Here is a 23,268-nt window from a genome sequence, read left to right on the forward strand (position 1 = left end):
CCAACCTGGAGGACTTAAAAATCCCTGCCAAGAGGACCCCTCAAGAAGGAACAGATGGAAGGTAAGTTATGGGAACTTCTGTTTTCTGAAGGGAATTGGGGGTTAGGAGGGTGGAGGGGTTGCTCTTCCTGGGAGTAAGGTGACTGACAAGTCTCCCAGCAGGGCCCTTGACACATGGGTAAGAGCCCAGTTGGAAGACCTGGATGTGAATGTTTGCTCTTTTGACTAGCCATTTGACCCTAGCTAGTGAGATAATTTTATCTCAATGGGCCTCAGTTTGTTCATCTGTTAAGTGGGGATGATAAAATGTGCACTCTGTGTCACAAGGTGGCAGTGAAGAGCAAATGAGATAATGTGTATGAAGTGTTTTATAAACCTTAAAGTATATCATGATAGAATTATTATTGTTGTTCTTGAGCTGTTTCAGTCATGTCCGACTCTTCCTGACCCCATTTGGGGTTTTCTTGGCAAACATACTGGAGTGGTTTGTCATTTCCTTCTCCAGCTCATTTTACAGATGAGGAAACTGAGGCAAACAGGGTTAAATGACTTGCCCAGGGTCACAAAGCTAGTAAGTGCCTGAGACTGGATTTGAATTTAGGTCTTCTTGACTCCAGGCCCAGCACTCTATCAATTGCATCACCTAGCTGCCTCATCATTATTATTATTACTAAAGTAATATGTAATTATGTAAAAGTAATATAATATATAATATTATACCATAATATGTAATAATATATAATCATGTAAAAGTAATATCATGTCACATTGTAATATAATATGCAATAGCATGTAATCATTTAAGAGTCATCAATGAGCTGTGAGACCTTGGGTAAATCATTTGCCTTTTCTTTCTCATTTTGTTTTTCATGTTCCAAATTCAGAATGCTATTGATATTTGCAGTCAGGAGAAATGTTCTAATGGCTCATCACAACAACCATTTTGCACATGTTTTAGTCTCTTGGGAACTCGTTTTTTTCTTGTTTTGTAACTTTGCAGAGTAGAAGTAGTTCCTGGCTCGTAAAGGAAACTCACAACTGTCCAGGTATGGGGAGAAGCAGCCATGGGGGGTGGGAGTGAAGGTGGGGTGGCAAGAAGGCTGGAGTGGAATTCCAAGCCTTTGGTGAGAATCCCAGCTCTGCTCTGTTATCTTGAACTCTCTCAGCCTACAAATCTACTCATTTGTAAAACAGGTGATTTCTAAGGTCCTTTCCAGATTTAGATTCTATGATCCCTTGCTTGTAACCTGGCATCCTTAAAGGAGGCCTCTGATCCTAGACTGGGGGTGTCTTTTTCAGACATGAAGCTGCTTCTGCCCCTCATGGGGCTTCTGGCGATGTTGACTCTGCCCCAGGCCTCAGAGGGCACTACCTCCACTGGTAATTAGTCACTTGGACACCAGAATGGTGTGGGAAGGGAGATGAAGGAGGGCCTGAAGACTTTTCCTAATGTGTGTCTCAAATTTTCTTGGGGAAGAAGGGGAGACAGGGTCCCAGGCCAAGGTCATAGAGTCTAAATCCCAGGGTGGGGAGGAGGGGCAGTGGCTATCCATGGGACCTGACCCCCTTCCTCTCCTTTATTCTCTGGACATCTGGACGGCAGTGGCCGGTAAGGTGGAGACCTCAGTGGTCATGAGCTGCATGGAAGAGGCCAAGAGACTTGTGGACAGGGCCTACAAACAGACCCAAGAAAGGTGAATAATACTTTTGCACAGTAATTGGAATCAGGAGGGAAGAGGAGAGGAAGAGGGTCTGGAGGAGGGATGGAAAGGAGATAGATGTGGCAAAAACACAGATGTAGAGATGGCAAGAATTAGACCATGGCTCAAGCTGAGGCCATCACCATGTCCATCTCCCTTCCTTCAGATAGAATGCCCTCTAACCTGAATATATAAGTTCTATTTCTGTTTGGAAAAATAAAAACAAACTTGAACAGGAAGTGTCTGACTTTGCCCACATGTCTGTCTGTTTATGCCCTGGTCTATCTATCTATCCATGCCCCTCACCTCAGCCTGGAGTGTTGCTCAGGCCCCTGGTCCTTGTCTCTCCCTGTCTAGAGGAACAGTGGATAGAGCACATGGGAAGACCTGAATTCAAATCTGGTCTCAGACACTTATTAGCTCTCTGACCCTGGACAAGTCACTTAATCTCTGCCTGCCTCAGTTTTCCTCAACTATAGAATGGGGATAATAATAGCACTTCCCTGCCCCAGTGGTTGCTAGAATGGAATGAGATGTTATTTGTAAAGCACCTGGCACAGAGTAGGTGCTTAATAAATGCTTATCACCTCCCTCCGTTTCTCCCCTGCTATTTCTGATCAGCATAAAGCAGCGGCTTCAGAATGGAACTGCAAGCCCCATGGACTTCCTGACCTACTTTAAGCGGCCAGCAGCTGGGGCCAAGATGGTTATAAAAGCTGCCGACTACATGCATGTGGCCCTGAATCTGCTAGAGGGAAAGATTCAGTCCCAACACCCAGGACCCTTCAACTTGACAGGTTCTGCCCTGATCCAGCCCAGCCTCTCCCCTTCCCTGGCGCAGCCCCACGGTCTCTCCCCACCCACCACCCCAAGGTGACGACGAGCCAGAAGCCTCAGGAAGTTGAAGCTAGTGAGGGAGGGGCTAGCAGGTGTTGGGGGAACTAAGGGAAAGATTGGCTGGGTGGGAAAGAAGGATCTAGCCCCCCAGCCCCTCCTCTTCCTGCCCTGCCCAGATGTGCTGACCCCATCCCAGCTGGACCTGCTGTCCAACGCCAGCGGGTGTGCCTCTCACGAGGAAGAAGTGAAATGTCCTCGAAGGAGCAAATACCGCACCATCACGGGGAAATGCAATAATAGGTAAGGGAGGGGGAGGAATAGCAGCAAGCCAATGGGAAGCCCCAGGACTGCTCCCTCACGTGCTTTTCCAGCTCCCCTTTGTGTGCTGTCTATCCACATTAGAATGGAAGCTCCTTGAAGGCAAGTTTGGTCTTGATATATTGTATTGTGTGGAGCGGGTAGGTGGTGCCATAGTGCACAGAGCATTGAGCCTGGAATCAGGAAGACTTGAATTCAATCGTGACCTTAGACACTTCCTAGCTATGTGACCCTGGACCAGTCAATTAACTTCTTATGCCTCAGTTTCCTCATCTGTAAAATGGGGATAATAATAGCATCTACCTCCCAGTGTTGTCATGAGGATCAAATGAGATTAAAAATTGCAAAGGGCTTACTTAACACATAGCCTGGCACATAGTAAATACTTAACAAATGTTCCATCTATTCTTTCCCCAACAACTCTCTTTTCCCACACTGTTGGTAAAAAGGTCTGTTAGAAATAGGCTTGACACCAAAAATTTGGTATCAAGAAAATTTATTACAGAGAAAGTCCAGAGGATTTAGATGTTTCTGGCCAGAAGCTGGCTCCACCCCTCTTCAGGAGGGGTGGGCCCTGAGTGCAAGGGCAAATGTGCTTTTATGCAGTTGAATTTGGCACAAAACCTCCCAGGCCTGGATTGGTCCATCCCTTCCCAGGTTACACCTTTCCTTACATGCTTCCCCTTGATATGCTCAAATATGTTCCCCCTCCCTTGGTCATAGGTCCCGTGACTCATTAATGAGGCTCTAATTTTATGCGGGGTGTGTCACATAATAGTAATGAAGTTCATTAAGCAGGCGCACTGACATTTTTCAGATGTCCTCAGGTTGACCCTAACTGGTCCGAGCTGGCTTGACCCTTATCTTGATTTTGGGGTCTTTATGGAACCATCAACTTACTTTTTATTGGCTAAGCCCGAGCCCACCTACAGTGTACTACTTCCTGGAGCTGTTGTTCTTTAAATCTCTGCACTATTCTACCTGTGGAAACGTAAGCCCTTCTAATTCTAACAGGTCCTAGCTCTCTTACTGACCCTTGATCTTGTATGTATGTGGATAGATAGATAGATAGATAGATAGATAGATAGATAGATAGATAGATAGATACACACACACACATATGCATACACACACCTACATGCACATATACATCCATTCATCCATCCATCCATCCATCCATTCATGCATATATTATTGTTTCCAGGAGGAGACCTTGGCTGGGAGCATCTAACCAAGCCTTGGCCCGTTGGCTGCCTGCAGAGTATGAGGACAGAATTTCTCTCCCTTATGGTTGGACCCCTGGGAAGAAGAGGAATGGATTCACTCTCCCACTGGTAAGGCTGAAGGGCAGCTAGAGACTTGTTAGCTCTGTAAGACTTAACTTCTTCTCCTAAACACCTAATAGGTTCAATCCAATGGATTCCACTCCATTTGTTTCCTCTTTTCTCTTCCTCTTCAGAGCCTAGTCTAGCAATCTAATAACAGCTAGCATTTATAGAGGGCTTTAAAGTTTGCAAAGTGCCTTCTTTACAAATATTATTTCATTGGATCCTCACAATAACCTGGGGAGGTAGGTGCTGTTATTATCCCCATTTTACGGGTGAGGAAACTGAGGCTGACAGCATTTAAATGATTTGCCCAGGGTCACACAACTATGAAGTATTTGAGCCTGGAGTGGATCAGTCTGAGGATCTCTGGGACCTGTTGGCCTGTGGTATAAAAGAGAAGGACTAAAAAGGCTTTGTCTTCAGGAGCAAGGGTAGGAACTCACCTCCTAGAGGGGAGGTAGAGACAGGAAAGAATCCAAAATGAAAGCTGCTTCTTGCAAGATGAGAGCTGCAAGTGCAGCTGATAATTAAGGAATTTTTGCACCTGTGGTAAGAGGCAAAAAAAAAAAAGTTTTCACTTTGTTTTTTTTGTTGTTTGGCAATGGGGTTAAGTGACCTGACCAGGGTCATGCAGCTAGTGAGTGTTATATATCTGATGCCAGATTTGAACTCAGGTCCTCCTGAATCCAGGGCCAGTGCTCTATCCATTGGGTCACTTAGCTGCCCCAAGTTTTTACCTTCAAACAAGGAAGACAGCCTCCTGGGACATGGAGGTAGGGGAGAGCTCACTCCTATGGCTCATTTGGTAATTTTCCTCTAATACATTGCAGTCTAATCAAATTCATTTGAATTCAATAGGCATTTATTAACCATCTACTAGCACTAAAGATATAAAGTCAAAAAAGAAAAATAGTTCCTGTCCTTAAGGAGCTTATATTTTAGATTTAGTGATATCGAGGAGAATCTAATTGGTACCATCTAACATGCTGACAGGGTGGCAGGTTGGTGAGGTCTTGCACCTATTCTAGCACTTAGGAGAGGGATTAGAGTTAGAAGGGAAGGACACCGAGTCACTGGCAAAGAGATGATATGTGAACCCACAGGAGGCTGATAAGATTACCTTGAAAGAGGGTCTAGAGAAAGAAGGCCTAGGACAGATCCTGGAGTTACATAGCCAAGATTAGGGAAGGTGCATAGATGTTGATTCAGCAGAGGAGGTTAAATAGGAGTTGTCAGACATTCTAGAGGAGGACCAGGAGGAGGCAGAGTTACAAAAGCTAAGCGAAGAGAGAGTACCCATGAGGAGGGGAGTGACCCACAATGTCTCCAAGAGGTCAAGAAGAATGAGAATTAGTTTCCATCAAGAGATGAGGTCAGAATGCAGGGGCTGAGAAGTGAATGGGAAGAGAGACACAGGGCAATGTTGTTGTTGAGCCATTTTTCAGTCTTGTCTGACTCTTCATGACCCCATTTGGGGTTTTCTTGGCAAAGATACTGGAATGGTCTGCCATTTCCTTCTCCAGCTCATTTTACAGATGAGGAAACTGAGGCAAACAGGGTGAAGTGACTTGCCCAAGGTCACACAGCTAGTAAGTGTCTGAAGCCAGATTTGAACTCGGGAAGATGAGTCCTCTTGATTCCAAGCCCAGTGTTTTATTCACTGTGGTCCCTAATTGACCTGGGCAATAGCTTCCTATTTTAATTACTTATTCCTGCTAAGAATAGGGGAATAAGGGAACACCAAAATATCTTTTCACTTGCCTGTTTATCTCCACCAACGGCATCCTTGTCCCCCTTAAGGATTGCATGGAGGGACCTAGGGTGTTGGAGCTGAAGAGGAGAACCCCTGCATTGATTTCCTCAGACCATGGAGGCCATGGGCAAACAGTATTGACTACTGAGCCCTAAGAGCTGGTGTTCCTAATCATCCCCATCAACTTCGGTGCCCTCTAAATTCAGGCACACATGGGACTTCACCATACTTGCCCCACCCTGGTTATAGCTCTGGGGTCAAGGAAAAGACTACAGATTCATGAACTCAAGATCAAGGAATCCAGTTTTCTCTACTTCACTCCAGGTCCTACCTTAAATCTTGGGAGGCTCTGGACAAATCATCGATTCCATTGTCCTAACTCAATCTTTTCTATTCAGGTCCGGGCTGTCTCCAACCAGATTGTCCGCTTCCCTTAGGGAAAGGTCACTTCAGACCGGAATAGGGCACTCATGTTCATGCAATGGGGTCAGTTCATTGACCATGACTTGGATTTCAGCCCTGAATCTCAAGCCAAGGTGGCTTTCACCGAGGGGATCGACTGTGAGAAGAGTTGTGCCCAGATACTCCCTTGTTTCCCTATCAAGGTATGTTTCTTGAGGTCTTTGAGGATAAAGAGATGATACAATGCAGGGCCTAGCTATTGACACCCTTCTGTGGTCAGTGCTGTTTGAGGCCTTCACAGAGCTGACGGTGCTGAAGAATACGACATAGCCCTTGCTCTGAGGTAGCTTCTAGTCTGGTTTGGGAGACAAGAGAGAGAGGTGTGACAGGGAGGAAATAATTCAACACTGTCTATGATCTATTCAATTGGTCAGTCTATGAGTGCTGCACTATGCTAGGCACTGGAAGTACAATGAGAGTCATGAAAATGAAAGAGTCCCTGGTCTCAAGGAGAAATATACATAATACAGAAATATTATATATATATATATATATATGTAATTGAGTATATATGAAATATATAGAAAATAAAATACAAGATAAAAATTTTGGGGGGGGTGGGGAGCACTGGTAGATGGGGGATACAAAAAGGCTTCTTAGAGAAGGTGTAGCTTAAGCAGGGTTTTGTAGGAAACAAAAGATTTTCAGAGGCAGAGTCAGCTCAAGTCAACAAGCACTTATTAAACACCTACTATATTCCAGGCACTGTGCTAAGTGCTAGGGGTACAAAGAAAGGCAAAGGATAGTCCTAATTCTCAAGGAGCTCACAGCCTAATGCAAAGCAACTATGTACAAACAGTATATTTTGTTGTTCAGTCATGTGACCCCTCTTCATAATACCGTTTGGAGTTTTCTTGGCAAAGATGCTGGAGTGGTTTGCCATTTCCCTTTCTAGCTTATTTTACAGATGAGGACACTGAGGCAAACAGACTTGCCCAGGGTCACACAGCTAGTAAGTGTCTGTGGCCAGATTTGAACTCAAGAAGATGAGTCTTCAGGATTGGCACTCTTTCTACTGTGCCACCTAGCTGCCCCTAAATAGGATATATATACAGGGCAAATTGGAGATAATCTCCAAGGGAAGCCCAGAAAAGCTTCTAGCAGAAGGTGGGATTTTAGCTAGAACTTGAAGGAAGTCAGGGAAACCAGAAGGTGAGTATGAGGAAGGAGAGTATTCCAGACAGAAGGAACAGTCAGTGAAAATGTCCAGAATCTGGAGATGGAGTGAGGATCAGCAAGAAGGCCAAGGCCATTGGGTCACAGAGTATGGGTGGGGATAAGGTGTAAGGAGACCGGAAAGGTAGGAAAGGGAAAGATGACAAAGGGCTTTATGAGCCAAACAGAGAATTTTATGTTTGATCTTGAAGGTAATGGAGAATGACTGGGGTTTATTGAGTGAGGATGGGCAGAATCACAAACAGACCTGTACTTTGGTAGTTAAATGGAGGATGCACTAGAGTGGAGAGGGATTTGAGGCGGCGAGACCAACCAGAAGGGTATAGTCCAGGTATGAGGAGACAAGTCTGTACCAGGGTGTTGGTGGCATCAGCACAGGAGAAAAGGGGACATATTTTAGAGAGGCTTCAAGAGTAGAATTGACAGCCTTTGGTGACAGATTTGGGAATGAAAAAGAGTGAAGATTTGTGGATGACACCTAGATTGTGAGTCTGGGTGACCATGAGGATGGTGGTGCCTTTGATGGTAATAGGAAAGTTAGGAAGAGGGCAAGGTTTTGGAGAAAAGATAATGAGTTCAGTTTTTGGACATGTTGTGGTTAAGATGCCTATGGGACATCCAGATGAAGATGTCCACTAATCAAAGATGTGTGACTAGAGGTCAGAAAAGAGATTAAAGTTGGAGAATTAGATCTGAGAGTCATCTACATAGAAATGATCATTGAATTCATGGGAGCTAAGGAGATCAACAAGTGAAACAGTATAGGGGAAGAAGAGAAGAGGGCCAAGGATGGAGCTTTGGGGGACACTCATGACCTGGTTGAAGATCCAGCAAAAGAAACTGAGAATGAATGGTAAGGCAGGTAGGATGAGAACCAAGAAAGAGCAGCGACAGAGAGAAACAGAAAGAGATAGAGAAAGAAAGACAGAGAGAAAAACAGAGACAGAGGGAGAAACAGAGACAGAGAGAAATCTTGTAAGACAGTGAGCAAGCATCAACAGGCATTATCATCCCCATTTTACACACAAAGAACCTAAGGTTCAGAAAGGAAATTTGCAAAGGGTCACAGCTAAATGTCAGATGCAGGATTTGAACCCAGGACTTTCCGGCTCCAAGTCCAACAAATCTTTCCACTATGCCCTACTGCCTCTTGGGACCCCACTGCTAAGTCATTTCATCTCTCTAGCTCTGAGTTTTCTCTAAAATAAAGGGGATGGACTGGATTTGGCTTTTAGGTTCTTCTGGTTCTAGTGTTCTATGAGAAGGGTGAGATTGAGTTAGTAAGGGCAGCCATCCTACAGGAGGTGAGCTTTTAGCCAGGTTTTTAAAACAGAGACAGATGACAGAGATAATGGAACCCTCTGTTGGGAGTGAAGGCAGAACCCATTCTTATCCACCTTCTTTCTACAGATTCCGCCAAACGACCCTCGCATTACTAATCGGAAGGACTGTATCCCTTTTGACCGCTCTGCACCAGCCTGCCCCAGGAAGAACTCTGTCCTCAATCAGCTCAACACGCTCACCTCCTTTTTGGATGCCAGCATGGTGTATGGCAGTGAGGATGCCCTTGCTGCCCGGCTCAGGAACACATCTAATCAGCTGGGGCTGCTGGCTGTCAATACACAGTTCCAAGATAATGGGAGGGCCCTTCTGCCTTTTGACAACCTCCGGGAAGACCCTTGCCTGCTTACCAATCGCAATGCTCGAGTCCGATGCTTCCTGGCAGGTCAGGCACATGGGCTTGGGAGCATCCATAAGGAGTTGCCAGGCCTTTAGGGCCATTGTGACAAAGTGAAGGAGCGGCATGCTCTTCATCGGTGTAGCTATCCTGCAGGTTCTAGTCCTGTCATTCAAATCTTTGATGTCTTTGAGATTCAGGATGGTATAGGAAAGCAAGTGTGGTATAGCGGAAAGAACCCTCAGTCTGGAGTCAGAGTACTTGGGGGCAAATCCTGGCACTGTATCTTCCTATGTGACCTTGGGCAATTCATTTCACTCTAAGCTTCAATTTCCTCACAATGTCCCCAGCACTAGGACATATTTGTAATGTACAGATTTGCCGGAGGCGCTATATGTTTGCTAAACTATGACTATTGCCCCATGTAGAACTTAGTTATTAAAATAGTTTCATTTCACAGCAAAAACATAAGGAACTAACTAAGGCACAAATCTACTACTCTTTCCCTTCCCCATCTGTACAAGGATATAGACCAGGTTCCCCACTTCTGATATAGACATATGTATTTGTTTTTGTCCACATCTTTTTGTTTCTTGCCCTGTGTCACCAGAAAGAACAGAATGAAGTCAAGTCTAAAAGTCTGAGAAGAGTACAGACTGCTGTATAGCAACTACAAGTGGGGGACAAATTATGATTCACTGGGACTTCACAGTGAGCCAAGGCTCCAAAACTCATGCATGTCCATTTTCACCACAATTTCTCCTAGTTGTAGATCTAACCTCTGGTTCTTCTCACATGTTACATGAAAAAGATTTCTCTTCCAGAATCTAGGCTCCTAGATTTTGTATGAATACACAGAGCCAAGCTCTTCTCTAACCTCTCAGGACCCAGGCCATTAACACATTGGGTATAGACTTGCCCTCACAAATCTACTCTCTCCTTTCAGACCCCCAGGGTATTCTGGAAAGAACCTCACTGTTTAGCTGGAGAAATAAAGACCCAGAGAGCCAGGAGCTTGCCTGAGCATCACAGAGCAAGTTTCAGGCCTGAACAAAGCACCTCCATTAGGCAGTGAATGTTCTCGGGAGGGGTCTGATGGTTATCTGAATTTTGGGTTTTCAAAGGTGACAGTCGAGCAAGTGAAACCCCCAAACTAACAGCACTCCATACCCTCTTTGTACGGGAACACAACCGACTGGCTAGAGAGCTGAAACGCCTAAATCCCCGATGGAGTGGAGAGAAACTGTACCAGGAGGCCCGGAAGATTGTTGGGGCCATGGTCCAGGTAGGTACTGCTGATTGACCACCACCTTCCCCTGGAGTAAGATGCCAAGGTGATTCAAAACAGAGATAACAGCTCTCTGTCATAGCCTGGGAAGGACTTATAGGGAGGATACATGTAACCACCTAATTGGGTCTAAATAGTAAAGGGGTCAAATGAAAGTGTGTCATGGTGGCCTAGTACAAAAATATTGGATTAGGAACCAGGAGACCTGGAGGCCTAGACTCATATCTGCCATTAATTTCACTATGGGATCTTTTCCCCATGGAGGTAATAAATACTTCCCAGGGTTGGAAAAGATGACAAAAAATGATTAAAGGTGTGGAGGTTACTTTCAAAAGAAGAAAGTGCTATCCAAATGGGAAAAGGAATGGTTCAAATTGTTTTTAATTTTTCTCCCAAATTCCACTCTTCTTTCCACCTTCCTCAGTTCTGTCAAGGGTATCACAATCCCCATAGTCACTGAGGTTTAAGACCTCAGAACTCTTTATTTTAATGTAACTTTTATTTTACTTTTAAAAATTAACAAGCATTAATTTTCACTCTCTATCACCTCCCTCCCCTATCATGGAAAAGAAAAAAAAAACCCTTATAACAAATTTGCCTCATTAAGCAAAACAAATTCCTGCATTGACCATATCCAAAAATGTATGTCTCCTTTTGTACCTGGAGTCCATCACCTCTCTATGAGGAAGTGAGTAGCATTCTTCATCATCAGTCCTCTGAAAGTGTCCAAGCTGCTTGTCATCACAGTGCTGTTGTTGTATAAATTATTCTCTTGGTTCTAGTCACTTCACTTTGCATCAATTCATACAAGTCTTCCCAGCTGTCTTTGAAACCATCCTTTCTGTGATTTCTTATGGCACAATAGTATTCTATTACACTCATGTATCATGTGTTTAGTCATTCCCCAAATGATGGATACCCCTTTAGTTTCTACTTCTTTACCACCATAATATTTTTAATAGATGGGTCCTTTTCTCCTTTCTTTGATCTCCTTGGGGAATAGGCCTAGTAGTGGTATCACTGAGCCAAAGGTAGGCAGTTTAGTGACTTAGGGACATAGTTTCAAATTTTACAGAATGGCTGTGCCAGTCTACACAATGGACCAAGAGCACAGCAGTGTGCCTGTTTTCTCTCAGACCCTCCAACATTTGTCATTTTCCTTTTTGACAATCCGATGGTAGGCACTCGTCACCTCTCACCTGAACTATTTGCCTCTTAATTGGCATCCTTGGCTTTAAGTCTCTCTACTCTCCAATCCAACCTCCACACTATTGCCAAAATACTCTTCCTAAAGCATGGGTGTGACCATGCCACTCCCCTGCTTGACAAGTTCTACTAACTCCCCCTTGCTCCTAGGAATGCCCTCACTCCTCATGTCCTCCTCTTAGCATCCCTGCCTCCTTCAATGCTCTGTTTCACTGATTCCCCCAGGATATTCTTTACATTTATTTTGTATATAAATATTTGTTATTTATTTATCTGTGCACACATTGTTTCCTTCCCAAACAGCATAAGCTCTTTGAAGGCAGGTACGGTTTTGTTTATATCTTTCTATCCCCAGCACCTAGCACAGTGCCTGAGACATACATGGTAGGCATTTAAACACTTGTTGAATGAAAGATTGAATGACCAAATCAATTCTGGGAACAGGAAATGGGAATTCACTCCCCTGGCTGTGCTCTCTTCTAGATCATTACGTACAGAGACTTCCTCCCCCTGGTACTGGGTCGGGCCAGAGCCAGAAGAACTCTGGGCCGCTACCGGGGCTACTGTTCTCGAGTGGATCCTCGTGTCTCTAATGTCTTCACCTTGGCCTTCCGTTTTGGTCACACCATGATCCAGCCCTTTATGTTCCGGTTGGGCAATCGGTACCGGTCCTTGGAATCCAATTCTCGAGTCCCTCTCAGCACTGTCTTTTTTGCCAGCTGGAGAGTTGTAAATGAAGGTAATTTTGATTATCAGAGATCTCTGTTCAAGGGGGCGGGTGGGGATGGACCTCGAATGAGCAAGATTCAGTGTATCTTGCAGACCTCTTCTCTCTGAGAGAATGCAGACGAGGTTTCCCCCAATACCGATGGGCACATGTACCACTTCCCTCCACTGTCTAACCTTCCCTCCCAACAAAATTTTCTCTCCTATGGAAGCTAAGTGAGCCATGACAGGTGATGGATAAGGTTTTTAGATTACCATGGCTACAAATACTCGTAAGGTCCCTCTGACCACTGCTGCCCCCAGGAATAAGGTTTTTAAACATCAGTTCCTTTCAGTTATCTGTTCTCTCCCAGGTGGAATTGACCCCATTCTCCGAGGCCTCATAGCCACTCCAGCCAAACTGAACCGCCAAGATGAGATACTGGTAGATGAACTCAGAGACAAGCTATTCAGACAGTTTAGGCGCATCGGGCTGGACTTGGCTGCCCTCAACATGCAACGCAGCCGGGACCATGGTCTCCCAGGTAAGGGAACTAGACCATCCTTATGTCCATGGTGGGATCCAAAAGGCCATGACAGGATGGGAGGGGCTTTGGTATCTGGGTTAGCTCAGGCAAAGGCTCTCCCCCAGGATCTCTCTTCTCCTTACCAGCAACGTTCTACCTGACCTTCAGGAACTCAGTACTTCCTAACTCAGGCTGCTTAAAGAATTGTCATCAAGGGGTTTGACCCATAATTCTTTCCAAAATGCACAAAGGGTGGTGTGAGTAGTAGGTCAGACCTTTCTTTGGCCACTAATAATGTTGGGGCAACGTACTGAGCTCCAGCATCAGTTTTGCCTCCCTCCCAGGCTGGGGGAGGGGGGGAGAGGGAGAGAGAGAGAGAGAGAGAGAGAGAGAGAGAGAGAGAGAGAGAGAGAGAGAGAGAGAGAAGAAAGAGAGAGAGAGAGAGAGAGAGAGAGAGAGAGAGAGGAGAGAGAGAGAGAGAGAGAAGCATCTCTTCCACCTAGCTTATTGGCGGCCTATGTTGGAGAAATGAGATGTAGTTGTTTGGGTCCCTTTGAGCTACAGACCCAGGAGGGGACCTCAGTTGTTTCCTGCTCCTTCCAGCTTCCCCCCCCTCCCGCAGCTGAACTCAGAAATGTTTTTCTAATCCCCATTCTGTCAGTTTCTCCAGTCCTATCTCTGGACAGCCAGGGCCACATTCTTTTGTTTCTTTGGAGGCTGAGCTGTAGCCCACATGGTAAATCTCGGCCCAAGGTTCATGTATCTGAGCAGTTGCCCCACGGAAACACTGGCTCCAAGCCTGGCCTAGCCAACTCCTCCTGACTGGGTTCTGCTGGACCTTGACCCTTGGGAGCTGGACTTCTCAGATTCAAGTAGTCAGGCTATCCTCAGATATATCCACAGCCTGGAACAGTGGGAAAGTGATGGATTTGTTGTTAGAGAGCCTGTTTTTATGGTTTAGCTCTACCAGTATGTGTGACAGTGGGCAAGTCATGTTAGTCTCTCAGTGGTAAAAACCAGGGGACTGGATCAGATAAATCCCTTCCATCTCTATGATTCAGTTTGTCTTTGACCCCTCCCATCTACATTATCCTTTACGACCAATTACCTAGCAGGATAACAGTCATTTGGCACATGGCTGAGTCAGGTGAACCTGACTAGATATTGTGATTACACAAACTGCTGTGCGTACATGCACATGCTTACTGCATGGAAATGTCAATGTTCTCAATTTGATGAGGCTGGCCAGACTTGTGCAAGGTGGCTGTGCTTTCTGGAACAGTGTGGTCCTTACTGGAAGGCAGGGAGCTCTGCATTCCAGCCCAGAGCTGGATGACCAAAACCTCCTGAGAGTGAAGTTTGGTGGGAGATGGGGGGGGGAGACTGGAACTGCTTCCTTCTACCCCCTCAGGGTACAATGCTTGGAGACGCTTCTGCAGGCTCTCCCAACCCCGAACTTTGTCCCAACTTGCCCGGGTGCTGAAGAACACCAACCTGGCAAGGAAGTTCATGCATCTGTATGGGACTCCTGACAACATCGACATCTGGGTTGGTGCTGTTGCTGAGCCCTTATTACCTGGGGCCAGAGTAGGGCCCCTCCTGGCCTGTCTTTTTGAGAACCAGTTTAGAAGAGCAAGAGACGGAGACAGGTGAGTGGTCTTTATTTGAAGGGAAAAGGAAAGAGAACACTAAAATTCTCACCTAAGAGTTAAAGTGAGGAATGAGCGCTTTTGATGTGCCTCATTTCTTTTGAACTGGGAAGACCAGAGCAAGCCCAAACTAAGATTCTGGCCCTCGGGTGGGCATTTCATCCAGGAACAAATTTCCCACTTCTATCCCTACTGCTAACTTTGCCTTCAGAGTCTTGTGCAGTTGCTCCCTCCCACCCTGCCCTACCACAACGATTTTCTTTGCAGGTTCTGGTGGCAGAATCGAGGTGTCTTCACCAGGAGGCAGCGCCAGGCCTTGAGGAGAATCTCCTTGTCTCGAATTGTCTGTGACAACACTGGTATTACTACCGTCCCCCGACACATCTTCAAGGCCAACATCTACCCAAAGGGTTTTGTGAATTGTAAGAAAATCCCCAAGCTGAATCTCTCGGCCTGGAGAGGCAGATGAGGACCATGCAGGTAAAAGGAGCACCTCCATTCTTAGGGTTTGGAATCATCCTCCTTGCTAGTGAGCTCAGTACCCAGGCTTCTAGAGGGGAAGGGAAGGACTGAGATTCACACTCCGTATTGGATGGAGAAAATCTCTCAGGGGCTTACTAATTACTTGGTTGTACCCAGGGGCTGCTGTTTGTCATTTCCAAGATCTAGGGCTTTGGGTGACAGTTCATCTCACCCTGGACTTGCTGCCTCATTTCCAGGTTCACTGACTGGCTACATTTTCAATCACTTCTGCTTGTTCCCACAGAAGTCCATCCAAGCCTCCTCCCTTGGCCAAAAGGAGTGGTGGAGACAGGGCAGTCAGAGGCATCCAGGAGGACCACCCTTTCTCCCCGAAGTCCCACTTCTTGCTGATGCTTTCACTGGCTTCACTCTCAAAGCCAAGCTTCCTGCTTGGGATCAGCAGTATGAGTTCACTGGGTACCATGCGCCAACCCACCTCAGATGACTTCTGGTACCAAGCTTTCACCCCGGGCTCCCAGCAGCATGGGCCTGAGAAGTCACACTAAGACTAATGGCTATGGATCCTGGACCTGCAGAAACCTTGGGGCTCCACGCCAGAGATGGAGTTGGCAGTGGGCTCCCTGGCCCTGGGGCAGAAAAGTCTCTTTTTCTAGATCTCTGAGACTCAGACACCTCACAGTCCCACAGATACCTGCAAGAGTCCTCCTCTGGGGCTAGAACAGATTCTTGGACAATGGGCCAAGTGTTACATCCTGCTTCTGCCAATAAAGCATTGCTGAAAGCAGAATTGTCGCTGTTTGTGTGCTTGGGGAGGGACGTTCTCATAATCTACTCCAGAAGAGGCTGGGGGGGGGGAGGCGGTGAGGGAGGAAGGAGAGAAATAGTTAAGAAGGGAGAAAGGGAAGGGGAAAGAGAAAAAAATGTTATTAAGTGCCCCCTATGTGCTAGACACTAGCTTAGCACAGCCTTTGGTTAGGGTGATATGGCCAATCTCTTATCCTTGGGAAAAGCACAGAATGTTTTATTTTCTATAACTTACAGGCTGATTTAGCCAGAGGAAGGTGGTTCAAGGCCAAGAGCATTATGGGTAGTTGCTACTGTGGATTTTCCTTACCTCTCACTGAAAGAGAGTTGTTGCACCTTTCTGTCTATATGCCCCCCTGAGGAACAAGCCCACTAGGAGACCCTCTGAAGAATATCATAAGTAGTGAGTATGAAAGGAGAAAGGTGTTAGAATCTCTTAAGCAGGGCTAGTCTACCATATCACATAGTTCTGAGAGAATATGAGTGTCCCAGCAACCTGGGTGGAAAATTAGACAAGAAAACATGAGAAGGTATAAAAACAAGTTTTATGTTTAAAACCTAAAAGCAAAAACCCAGCACTCAACAATGTATATGAGTTAGGTTGGATTTGGCAGGTAAGATACATACCCATGCATATTCTCACAGACACACACCCTCCCCACCACAGAGATATACTCACCCCCTACACACACACACACACACACACACACACACACACACACACCCTCCCATATCCTCCCCACCATCACACATAATTTGCCTGAGGCAGAAGTCACAAAAAGAAGATGGTTTCAAGAGAGGCAGCACTCTGATGGTAATGAATACCCTGACTCATTTTACCTCTTCTTTCTTTCTGGCTTCCCTTGTGAGTCATGGAATCACCAAACACCTTGGGTCGTGCCAGTCTGGGGTTCCCTGGAGGGACCGAGCCTGCGACACAGAGTCCCTCTGCCTGTGCAGCCCTCAACCCAGCAAATGCTGTAACAAGATACAGACACAGATGGAAGGCTGTGCACGAGCCGCAGGGCAGCCCATGGTCTCATAGGGTTTGGAATAGCTGTTGTTGGTTCTCAGGGAGCAGCTGACCAAGGTCCACGGAAGGACAGGAGGATGGAGGAGAAGCAGCCCTGGCCTTAGAAAGCATCATAGCTGGGGCTGTTGCTGGCTAGGAGGCTAGAGCGTTGAGGAGCTCACTAGATCCTGAGGAAGGTTTTCCCGAGCCTCCTGCATGCGGCGTCGGGCTCGCTGGAAGGCCTCTGAAAAAGCAGCAGATGAAAAGGGATTTAACCTGCCTGTTCAGGGGAGACTAGGCTTGTACGGGAAGCCAGCATAAGGAAGAAACCTACCTAGCACATTAGTAACACTATCTTGCTTGTAGAATCCTCCCAGTACACTCTGCATCTTCTTCCAACCGAAGCCAGGCTCCAAAAAGGCCCTATTGAGGAGCACCAAGAATAGTCAGTAGAGTCTGGATTAGGTATGGCGACCTGCCATGTGAGTGAGCACCAAGGCCACTTACTTGGACTGCTGGATGCAGTGAAAGCGGAAGGTGACACTGCCTGTTGTCTCAGTGCGGAACCCAAAGCGGCTCAGACGTTTCCCCTAGGGAACAGATGCAGAACAGCATCCATGAGCTATACTACCCTATATTACCTCAACCAGCAGGCATCCTCACCACTGCTAAGCTAAAGGTGGGCTCAGAATTCCAAGTTTAGGAGTAGCTCCAATTTTACCAAAGAACAAGGTGCCCAACACAGATAGCTGGCTTCCTGTAAATCCTCCTTTTTCTGTCTTAGACCAGCAGCCTCTAGGGAGGAGAGAGGAAGAAGGGGATTTTCTGTTTTCTGAAATTGGCAGTACACTTACAGCTTACTTTAGAATGTAGCGGGCAGCCTCCTAGAACCTACGGCATCACAGGCAATCTTGACTGTGGGAAGGAAGGGAATCATCCCTAATGCCAGAGCAATGGACAAGTGAATATGGGACTTGTCCCATATTTCATTTCCTACAGAGTAACAGGTTTGAAGTGCAGGGTTCACTTCCTTGGACCCAGCCAGGGAAAAACTCACCTTGAAGTTCCCTGGTATTCGCACATATGATAGGTCTTCCAGTTCTAGGGAGCCCCCAATGAAAAACCTCCTCAGTTCTGCCAGAGTTCCTAACTCCACTGGCCTCCACGTTGAGACTGTCACAGTATGAGACCCTATTTTGCCAAAAGGACAATAAACATTTGGACCAATAATGAATTGGCTTTTAGTGGAGTTTCAAAATAAAAGCTGCCTCCCCTCTCAAGGCCCTAAAACCAAGGGAGTTTAGAAGAGACACTAAAAAGTCCCAAGAATGTCACAAGCTGAGGAAGCTAGAGCTACATCCAGCAGTCCTTAATGGAGAAGGAAAATACATTGAGAACTTCAGAGAACCGTGAAATACTTGTAATTCAAATGTCTTCCAACCCCTAATTAAAGTGCCTTTACCCCAGAAACAGAATCACTCTTTGGAAAATCTCTAGTTCTATGATCTGCTTACTGAGGGCCTACAGCATTTTTACAACAGGAAAGGAAAAAGATGGGTGGATTTACCTGGTGCTAAGGGCAGAACTGTGGACCCGTAGCCTTCCACTCGATATCTCTGCCAGAAATCCAGTGAGATGACCTCCAAGTACAGCACAGGCCACTGAGGGAGATCAGCTAGGGGTACATAAGTAAATGAGAGTGGCACCCAGTTACTGCCAAGGAATGGCTCTGGATCAGCAGATAAGGCAGTGTGGAACAATGGGAAGATAATGAGTGTTGGAGTGAGAGGACTCAAATTCAAATCCTGACTTTCATTATTTGCAATTTGCATGGCCCTGGGTGAGTCATTTCCCTTCTTGAGGCTTCAGTTTCTTCATCTGAAAATAAAGGGCTGATGACCATGGGGGCCCCTTCCAGATCTAAATCTACAAGCCCATGACCAACTTACCGAGAAATTCATTCTCATGGAATAATGAAGCCTCAAACGTGAAAGGGTAAGAGAAGTAAGCCACTTCATCCTGGAGGGGCAACAGAATGATCATTAGGCTACATAAAACCTCACAGAACAGAAAAAGCAGCCAACAGAACTTCTCCTGAACTAGAACCATTCAGAGAGTCACTTTTGTGAGGCTGCTGGAGACCTGGTCATGCCACCCAGGGACACAAGGACACAGCAACTCAGAAGCAGAGTCGAAGAGCCTCCCATACAAAGTGTGGCCACGGATGACTTCATTTGTGATACCTGAATCCCAAGAACCCAGCACAAGTGCCTGTCACATAGCTGGTGCTCAATATATACTCACTGACTGGTCACCTGATTTTTCGAGGGGCAGAAATGATTCCCCTGTACCAAAGAGACTAACTGAGGCCTCTAAAGGAACATGACTCAGCTCCGGACACATGCCTGTATTATATGTCTGCCTGATAAAGGAAGGGCTTCAGGTGCAATCCCCAAAGCAGATTTTCAGCTCTCTTCTAAAGAATCACCCTTCTCTTTCTCCTTACCATTCCTACTGATTTGGTAACACAAGTCTGTGTTACTCCTGAGAGCTGCTGAAATGGCGGACTTGACCAGTCTAGGAAGCAAAAACCAGAAAGCAGTTAGTCCACTAGCACCTTCAGAGGTTGCAGTCAAGTGGCCTAGAGCAAGACAAAGCACCCAGAAGAATCATGGCAGCTCTTAGAGCCTTGGATAAAGCCAAGTGAAACAGCCGGGTACCAGCTCAGTTCTACTATGTTCTGGGCATGGGATAATGATGATGATAATAATAGCTAGCATTTATACAGCACCTTCAGGTTTACAGAGCACTTTACAAATGTTACATCATTTTATTCTCACAACAACCTGGGAGGTAGGTGCTATCATTACCCCCATTTTACAGGTGACAAAACTGAGGCACAGAGAGATTAAATGACTTGCTTAGGGTCACATGGCTAGTAAGTGTCTGAGTCTGGATCTGAACTCTGGACTTCTTGGTTCTAAGTCCAATGTTATATTCACTGTACCCCCTAGCTGCCTAAGGATGCAAAGGTCTCTTCCTCAAGAAATTTGAGTAGACCTGTTCTTTCCAGCAAAGTCTCTGCTTAGATCTGTGTTAAATAGTCAGTCCGAGAAAAGGGAAGAGGACATCCTACTTGGCCCTAGGAAATAACAATTCTGTTAGACACTCTCTCTGCCCCAAGCCATTGACCCCAGGGGGCCCTGAGCTCGACAAGCTTCCCCTAGAAGCTCCACCACAGCTAAGGACAAACTGAAGGAAAAGTATACACTAGAACCTATTTTGCCTGTACTCTGAATTAAGTGGCAACATGAGTCTCTCCCTGTGGAAAAGCATGCCATGAATTGTTGAGTACCTTCTTCGAGGTTGTGGCATTACTTACTATCAGGCAACTCCACAAAGAAGTGCACATAGAGACTGTCATATTCATAGCCCTGGGCTGAAACTGAAAAGAAAGGTAACAGTGGGAATGGGCCTCGGTGAATTATTTCAGCATGTTACACCCACACCCAACAGGGTCATCAGTGGCTCTGCAATACAGTCCTTCATGGTCCTGACCTCCAGCCATCCTTCAGGTTAACCAAAGATGCCTTAATGACTGAGCCCAGGGAAAGCTCAGTACTCCAGAACACTGGCATCACTGACATCCCAAGTGATTCTGACTTCTGTGGGCTAAATGTAGGACCTCCTTTAGGGTGTGGTGGCTCACCTACAATGTCAAGTGCTGCCTAAGGGATCTGCCCAAGCATGAGGGACCACTATAATGATCAAAGGCGATCCAAGCAGTGTTTTAAGGTTTGGGAAACACAACTCAAGAGTATCCTCGCAACAACAGCATGAGATGACTGCTCCAGCTATTACTGTCCCTATTTTAGAGATGAGGTGTCTGAGGCACAGAGGGGGCACAATGACTCACACCTATGGTCACAGAATTACCAAATGATGGGGCTGGGGGTCAAACCCAGGGCTCTCCTGGCTCCAAGTCCAACCGCTTCTGTACTCTACCACAGACTATCAAAACACTTACCTACTTCTCCGTTTACGAAGAGGCGCAGGGAGCCAGGAATAGCCTAAAGCAAAAAGTGGAGAAAAGATTAGGAAGTGCTAAAAGATGCTGTCCAATAACCAGAGTGCCACTTCCAGGGGTCACAGATACAAACCATTAAGGCAAAAGGGACTTAGAGCTACTACCTGATCCCAGGTGTCAGGACCTTGGGCTGTGTGTGACTACTACCTCCCACTAATGTACTATTCTCTTATCTCTGAGAAGTGGAAAAAGAAAAAGCACAGAAGGCAAGTGAAAGAGATCAAAGCAATGTGGGAGACCAATAACAATGGGTCGAGGACAGCAACAGCAGCTGCCCCCTGAGGTAGAGTGGAGAATGAAGCACCCAAGTGTCCTCTTTTTCTTGCACGGCAGAAGGCAGGAAACCACTAGTGGATCCCACCAACAAGAAAGCCATCCATTTCTGTAGACTTAGATTTTGGATTCAGAGCCAGAAAAGAACCTGGCAATTACCTAGCCCACCTATTTTATTTTACAGACACCTCTAGGCCTCAATTTCCTCACTGAAGCCCAGAGTGACCAAAGACACACAGGGATTAAGTATAAGCAGTGGGATTTAATCCCAGATCTTCTGACTCAACACTCAGTGCTCTTTCTACTATGCTGTGCAGCCAGACTTGGAAGCAGACCTTCTGGACAGAGGATGGAAGAATCCCAGCATAACCAACTTAACTTGTTTTTTGTTAAAGAGTCAAGGAACTGTTGATGGATGGTGCTGATACCACTTCTCACTTCCTGGCTCTTGAAACAAAACTGCTCAGGAGGTGTGACAAACATACACTTGTGTGGCCATAGTCATCTTGCTCTGAATTCACGCAATCAGTCCTACTGCAGGGAACTAAGGCTACTCACCATCTCAAAATCGGAACCCACAAGGCTGCTGAGGTACTCCTTGTGCCGGCCATAGAGCTGAGGAAACAAACCAAAAAGCAGAAGCTTTTCTCCCTTTTCCCCCGGGTTCTAGCTCTGACTAGTAAGGGGATGAGAAATAACAAAAGGGGAAGACATAGAAAACTAGGTGACCACAGCTGGTGCTGATTCTCTGGCCAGTCCTACATCCCAACCACAGTGAGGCAGAGAAACTGCTGCCCCCATCCTTGGACACAGTCTCAGCTCCCAGTCTCTGAGGCCCACCCTGCAGAACTGTAGGAAAAAAGGAGGCCTTACATCCTTGAACACACGCTGTTCACGCTCTTCTTCCTCTCGCTGTGCAGGTGAGGAGACATTGCTAATTGTGTACTTCCACACCTCCTGCTTCTCCCCCTCCATTACAATTCTGCTCAGATCACAACCATGAACAAAAGTTAGGGCAAAGACATTAAGCCTGGGCAAAGCAGATGTGACATCTCAGGTCTGGTCTGGTGTGTTTGCCTGTTAGTAGCTTAATTTATACCTTCCATAAGGTTAAGTATGGTTGGCTGTCAGTAAGTACATGACAGTTTAGGATGGTGTGGGAACAAGATCTGACCCCCAGCTTAATTTCATCCATTCCTTGAAACAAAACTGCTCCCAGGAAAGAAATTCAGAAGGAGACACAGACAAGCAGAATACTTTGTTTTCTATTATTGTGTTAAACATAATATACGCTCAAAAAAACTGCCACAGGATCTCACAGTTCCATATATAACCCCCTTTTCTATTTTGTTTGTTGAAATTTTATGGTTAGTAAATTAATAATAAAAAAAAGTTTGTTTTTTTTCTTTTAAATCCTGCTCTAGTCACTGTTCCTGAGGCAGGCTATTCTATTAAAAGTAGAGCTTCCAAAGTGAACAATGAAAAGGAATCAGACTTTCTTAAAATCTCAGCTTCTGCCTTCAATAAATGAAGTCAAGGAAAAAGATTTCATCCCACTGTACTCTCCTCAACAGCCCTCCCCCTTTTCCTTACCTGTAAGGCCCTTTGTTGTCTGTGAAATCTGGTTTTACTGTGATCACTCCATTACTGTCCACTTTCAGAGTACAGAGGACTTGTTCGTAATTACTCTGACCAAGCCTACAGACCAGGAAATTAAGACTCATGTTCAGGGGGCTTACATCAGCACCAAGGACAGAAGGGGAGGACATCAGAAGGCCAGGAAACAGATGAGGTGCAGCTCCCTTTCCAATCTCCCCTGGAACATAACTACCACTACAATGCACAGTCTTCCAAAACAAAACTGAGAAAGGCAAAGGTTCCTCCCACTCACCCCCACAGTGACAATGATCTTCCTTTCCCATAGAAAAATATTATAGGTCAAGGAAAGAGAGGACGGGGATCTGGGCAGCGTGGTCAGAGGT

General features: G+C 46.0%; 2 protein-coding genes across 6 annotated transcripts in view; one reads left to right on the forward strand and one right to left on the reverse strand.

The window, feature by feature from the left end:
* The first annotated feature begins 962 nt into the window (after positions 1 to 962).
* On the forward strand, positions 963 to 15,784 carry EPX (eosinophil peroxidase). The gene is given in 14 exon segments (XM_020992041.1): positions 963 to 1,046; positions 1,300 to 1,380; positions 1,604 to 1,694; positions 2,322 to 2,497; positions 2,714 to 2,837; positions 4,060 to 4,189; positions 6,335 to 6,541; positions 8,985 to 9,300; positions 10,377 to 10,537; positions 12,230 to 12,485; positions 12,826 to 12,996; positions 14,390 to 14,627; positions 14,895 to 15,107; positions 15,394 to 15,784. Coding segments are annotated over 12 exon segments (2,151 nt in total). The 5' UTR covers positions 963 to 1,046; positions 1,300 to 1,301; the 3' UTR covers positions 15,097 to 15,107; positions 15,394 to 15,784.
* A 656-nt stretch (positions 15,785 to 16,440) lies between these two features.
* Positions 16,441 to 23,268, reverse strand: part of MKS1 (MKS transition zone complex subunit 1) — a 69,374-nt gene continuing 62,546 nt past the window's right edge. For 3 of the 5 annotated variants that reach the window (XM_078156094.1, XM_078156091.1, XM_020991948.2), the window contains 12 exons: positions 22,880 to 22,984; positions 22,160 to 22,268; positions 21,845 to 21,901; positions 20,954 to 20,996; positions 20,309 to 20,371; positions 19,433 to 19,503; positions 18,876 to 18,945; positions 18,494 to 18,601; positions 17,984 to 18,117; positions 17,434 to 17,516; positions 17,261 to 17,349; positions 16,441 to 17,170 (listed from right to left, as the gene is read on the reverse strand). In XM_078156094.1, coding sequence (XP_078012220.1) covers positions 17,088 to 17,170; positions 17,261 to 17,349; positions 17,434 to 17,516; positions 17,984 to 18,117; positions 18,494 to 18,601; positions 18,876 to 18,945; positions 19,433 to 19,503; positions 20,309 to 20,371; positions 20,954 to 20,996; positions 21,845 to 21,901; positions 22,160 to 22,268; positions 22,880 to 22,984 — 1,015 coding nt within the window. In that variant the 3' untranslated portion in view covers positions 16,441 to 17,087. Of the gene's footprint in view, positions 17,171 to 17,260; positions 17,350 to 17,432; positions 17,517 to 17,780; positions 17,842 to 17,983; positions 18,118 to 18,493; positions 18,602 to 18,875; positions 18,946 to 19,432; positions 19,504 to 20,308; positions 20,372 to 20,953; positions 20,997 to 21,844; positions 21,902 to 22,159; positions 22,269 to 22,879; positions 22,985 to 23,268 lie in introns of those variants that run through there. The other 2 variants (XM_078156093.1, XM_078156095.1) reach the window with 2 other exon arrangements.

Source organism: Phascolarctos cinereus, unplaced genomic scaffold, assembly GCF_003287225.1.
Source record: "Phascolarctos cinereus isolate Bilbo 61053 unplaced genomic scaffold, phaCin_HiC Scaffold_5;HRSCAF=322, whole genome shotgun sequence".
Classification (NCBI taxonomy): domain Eukaryota; kingdom Metazoa; phylum Chordata; class Mammalia; order Diprotodontia; family Phascolarctidae; genus Phascolarctos; species Phascolarctos cinereus.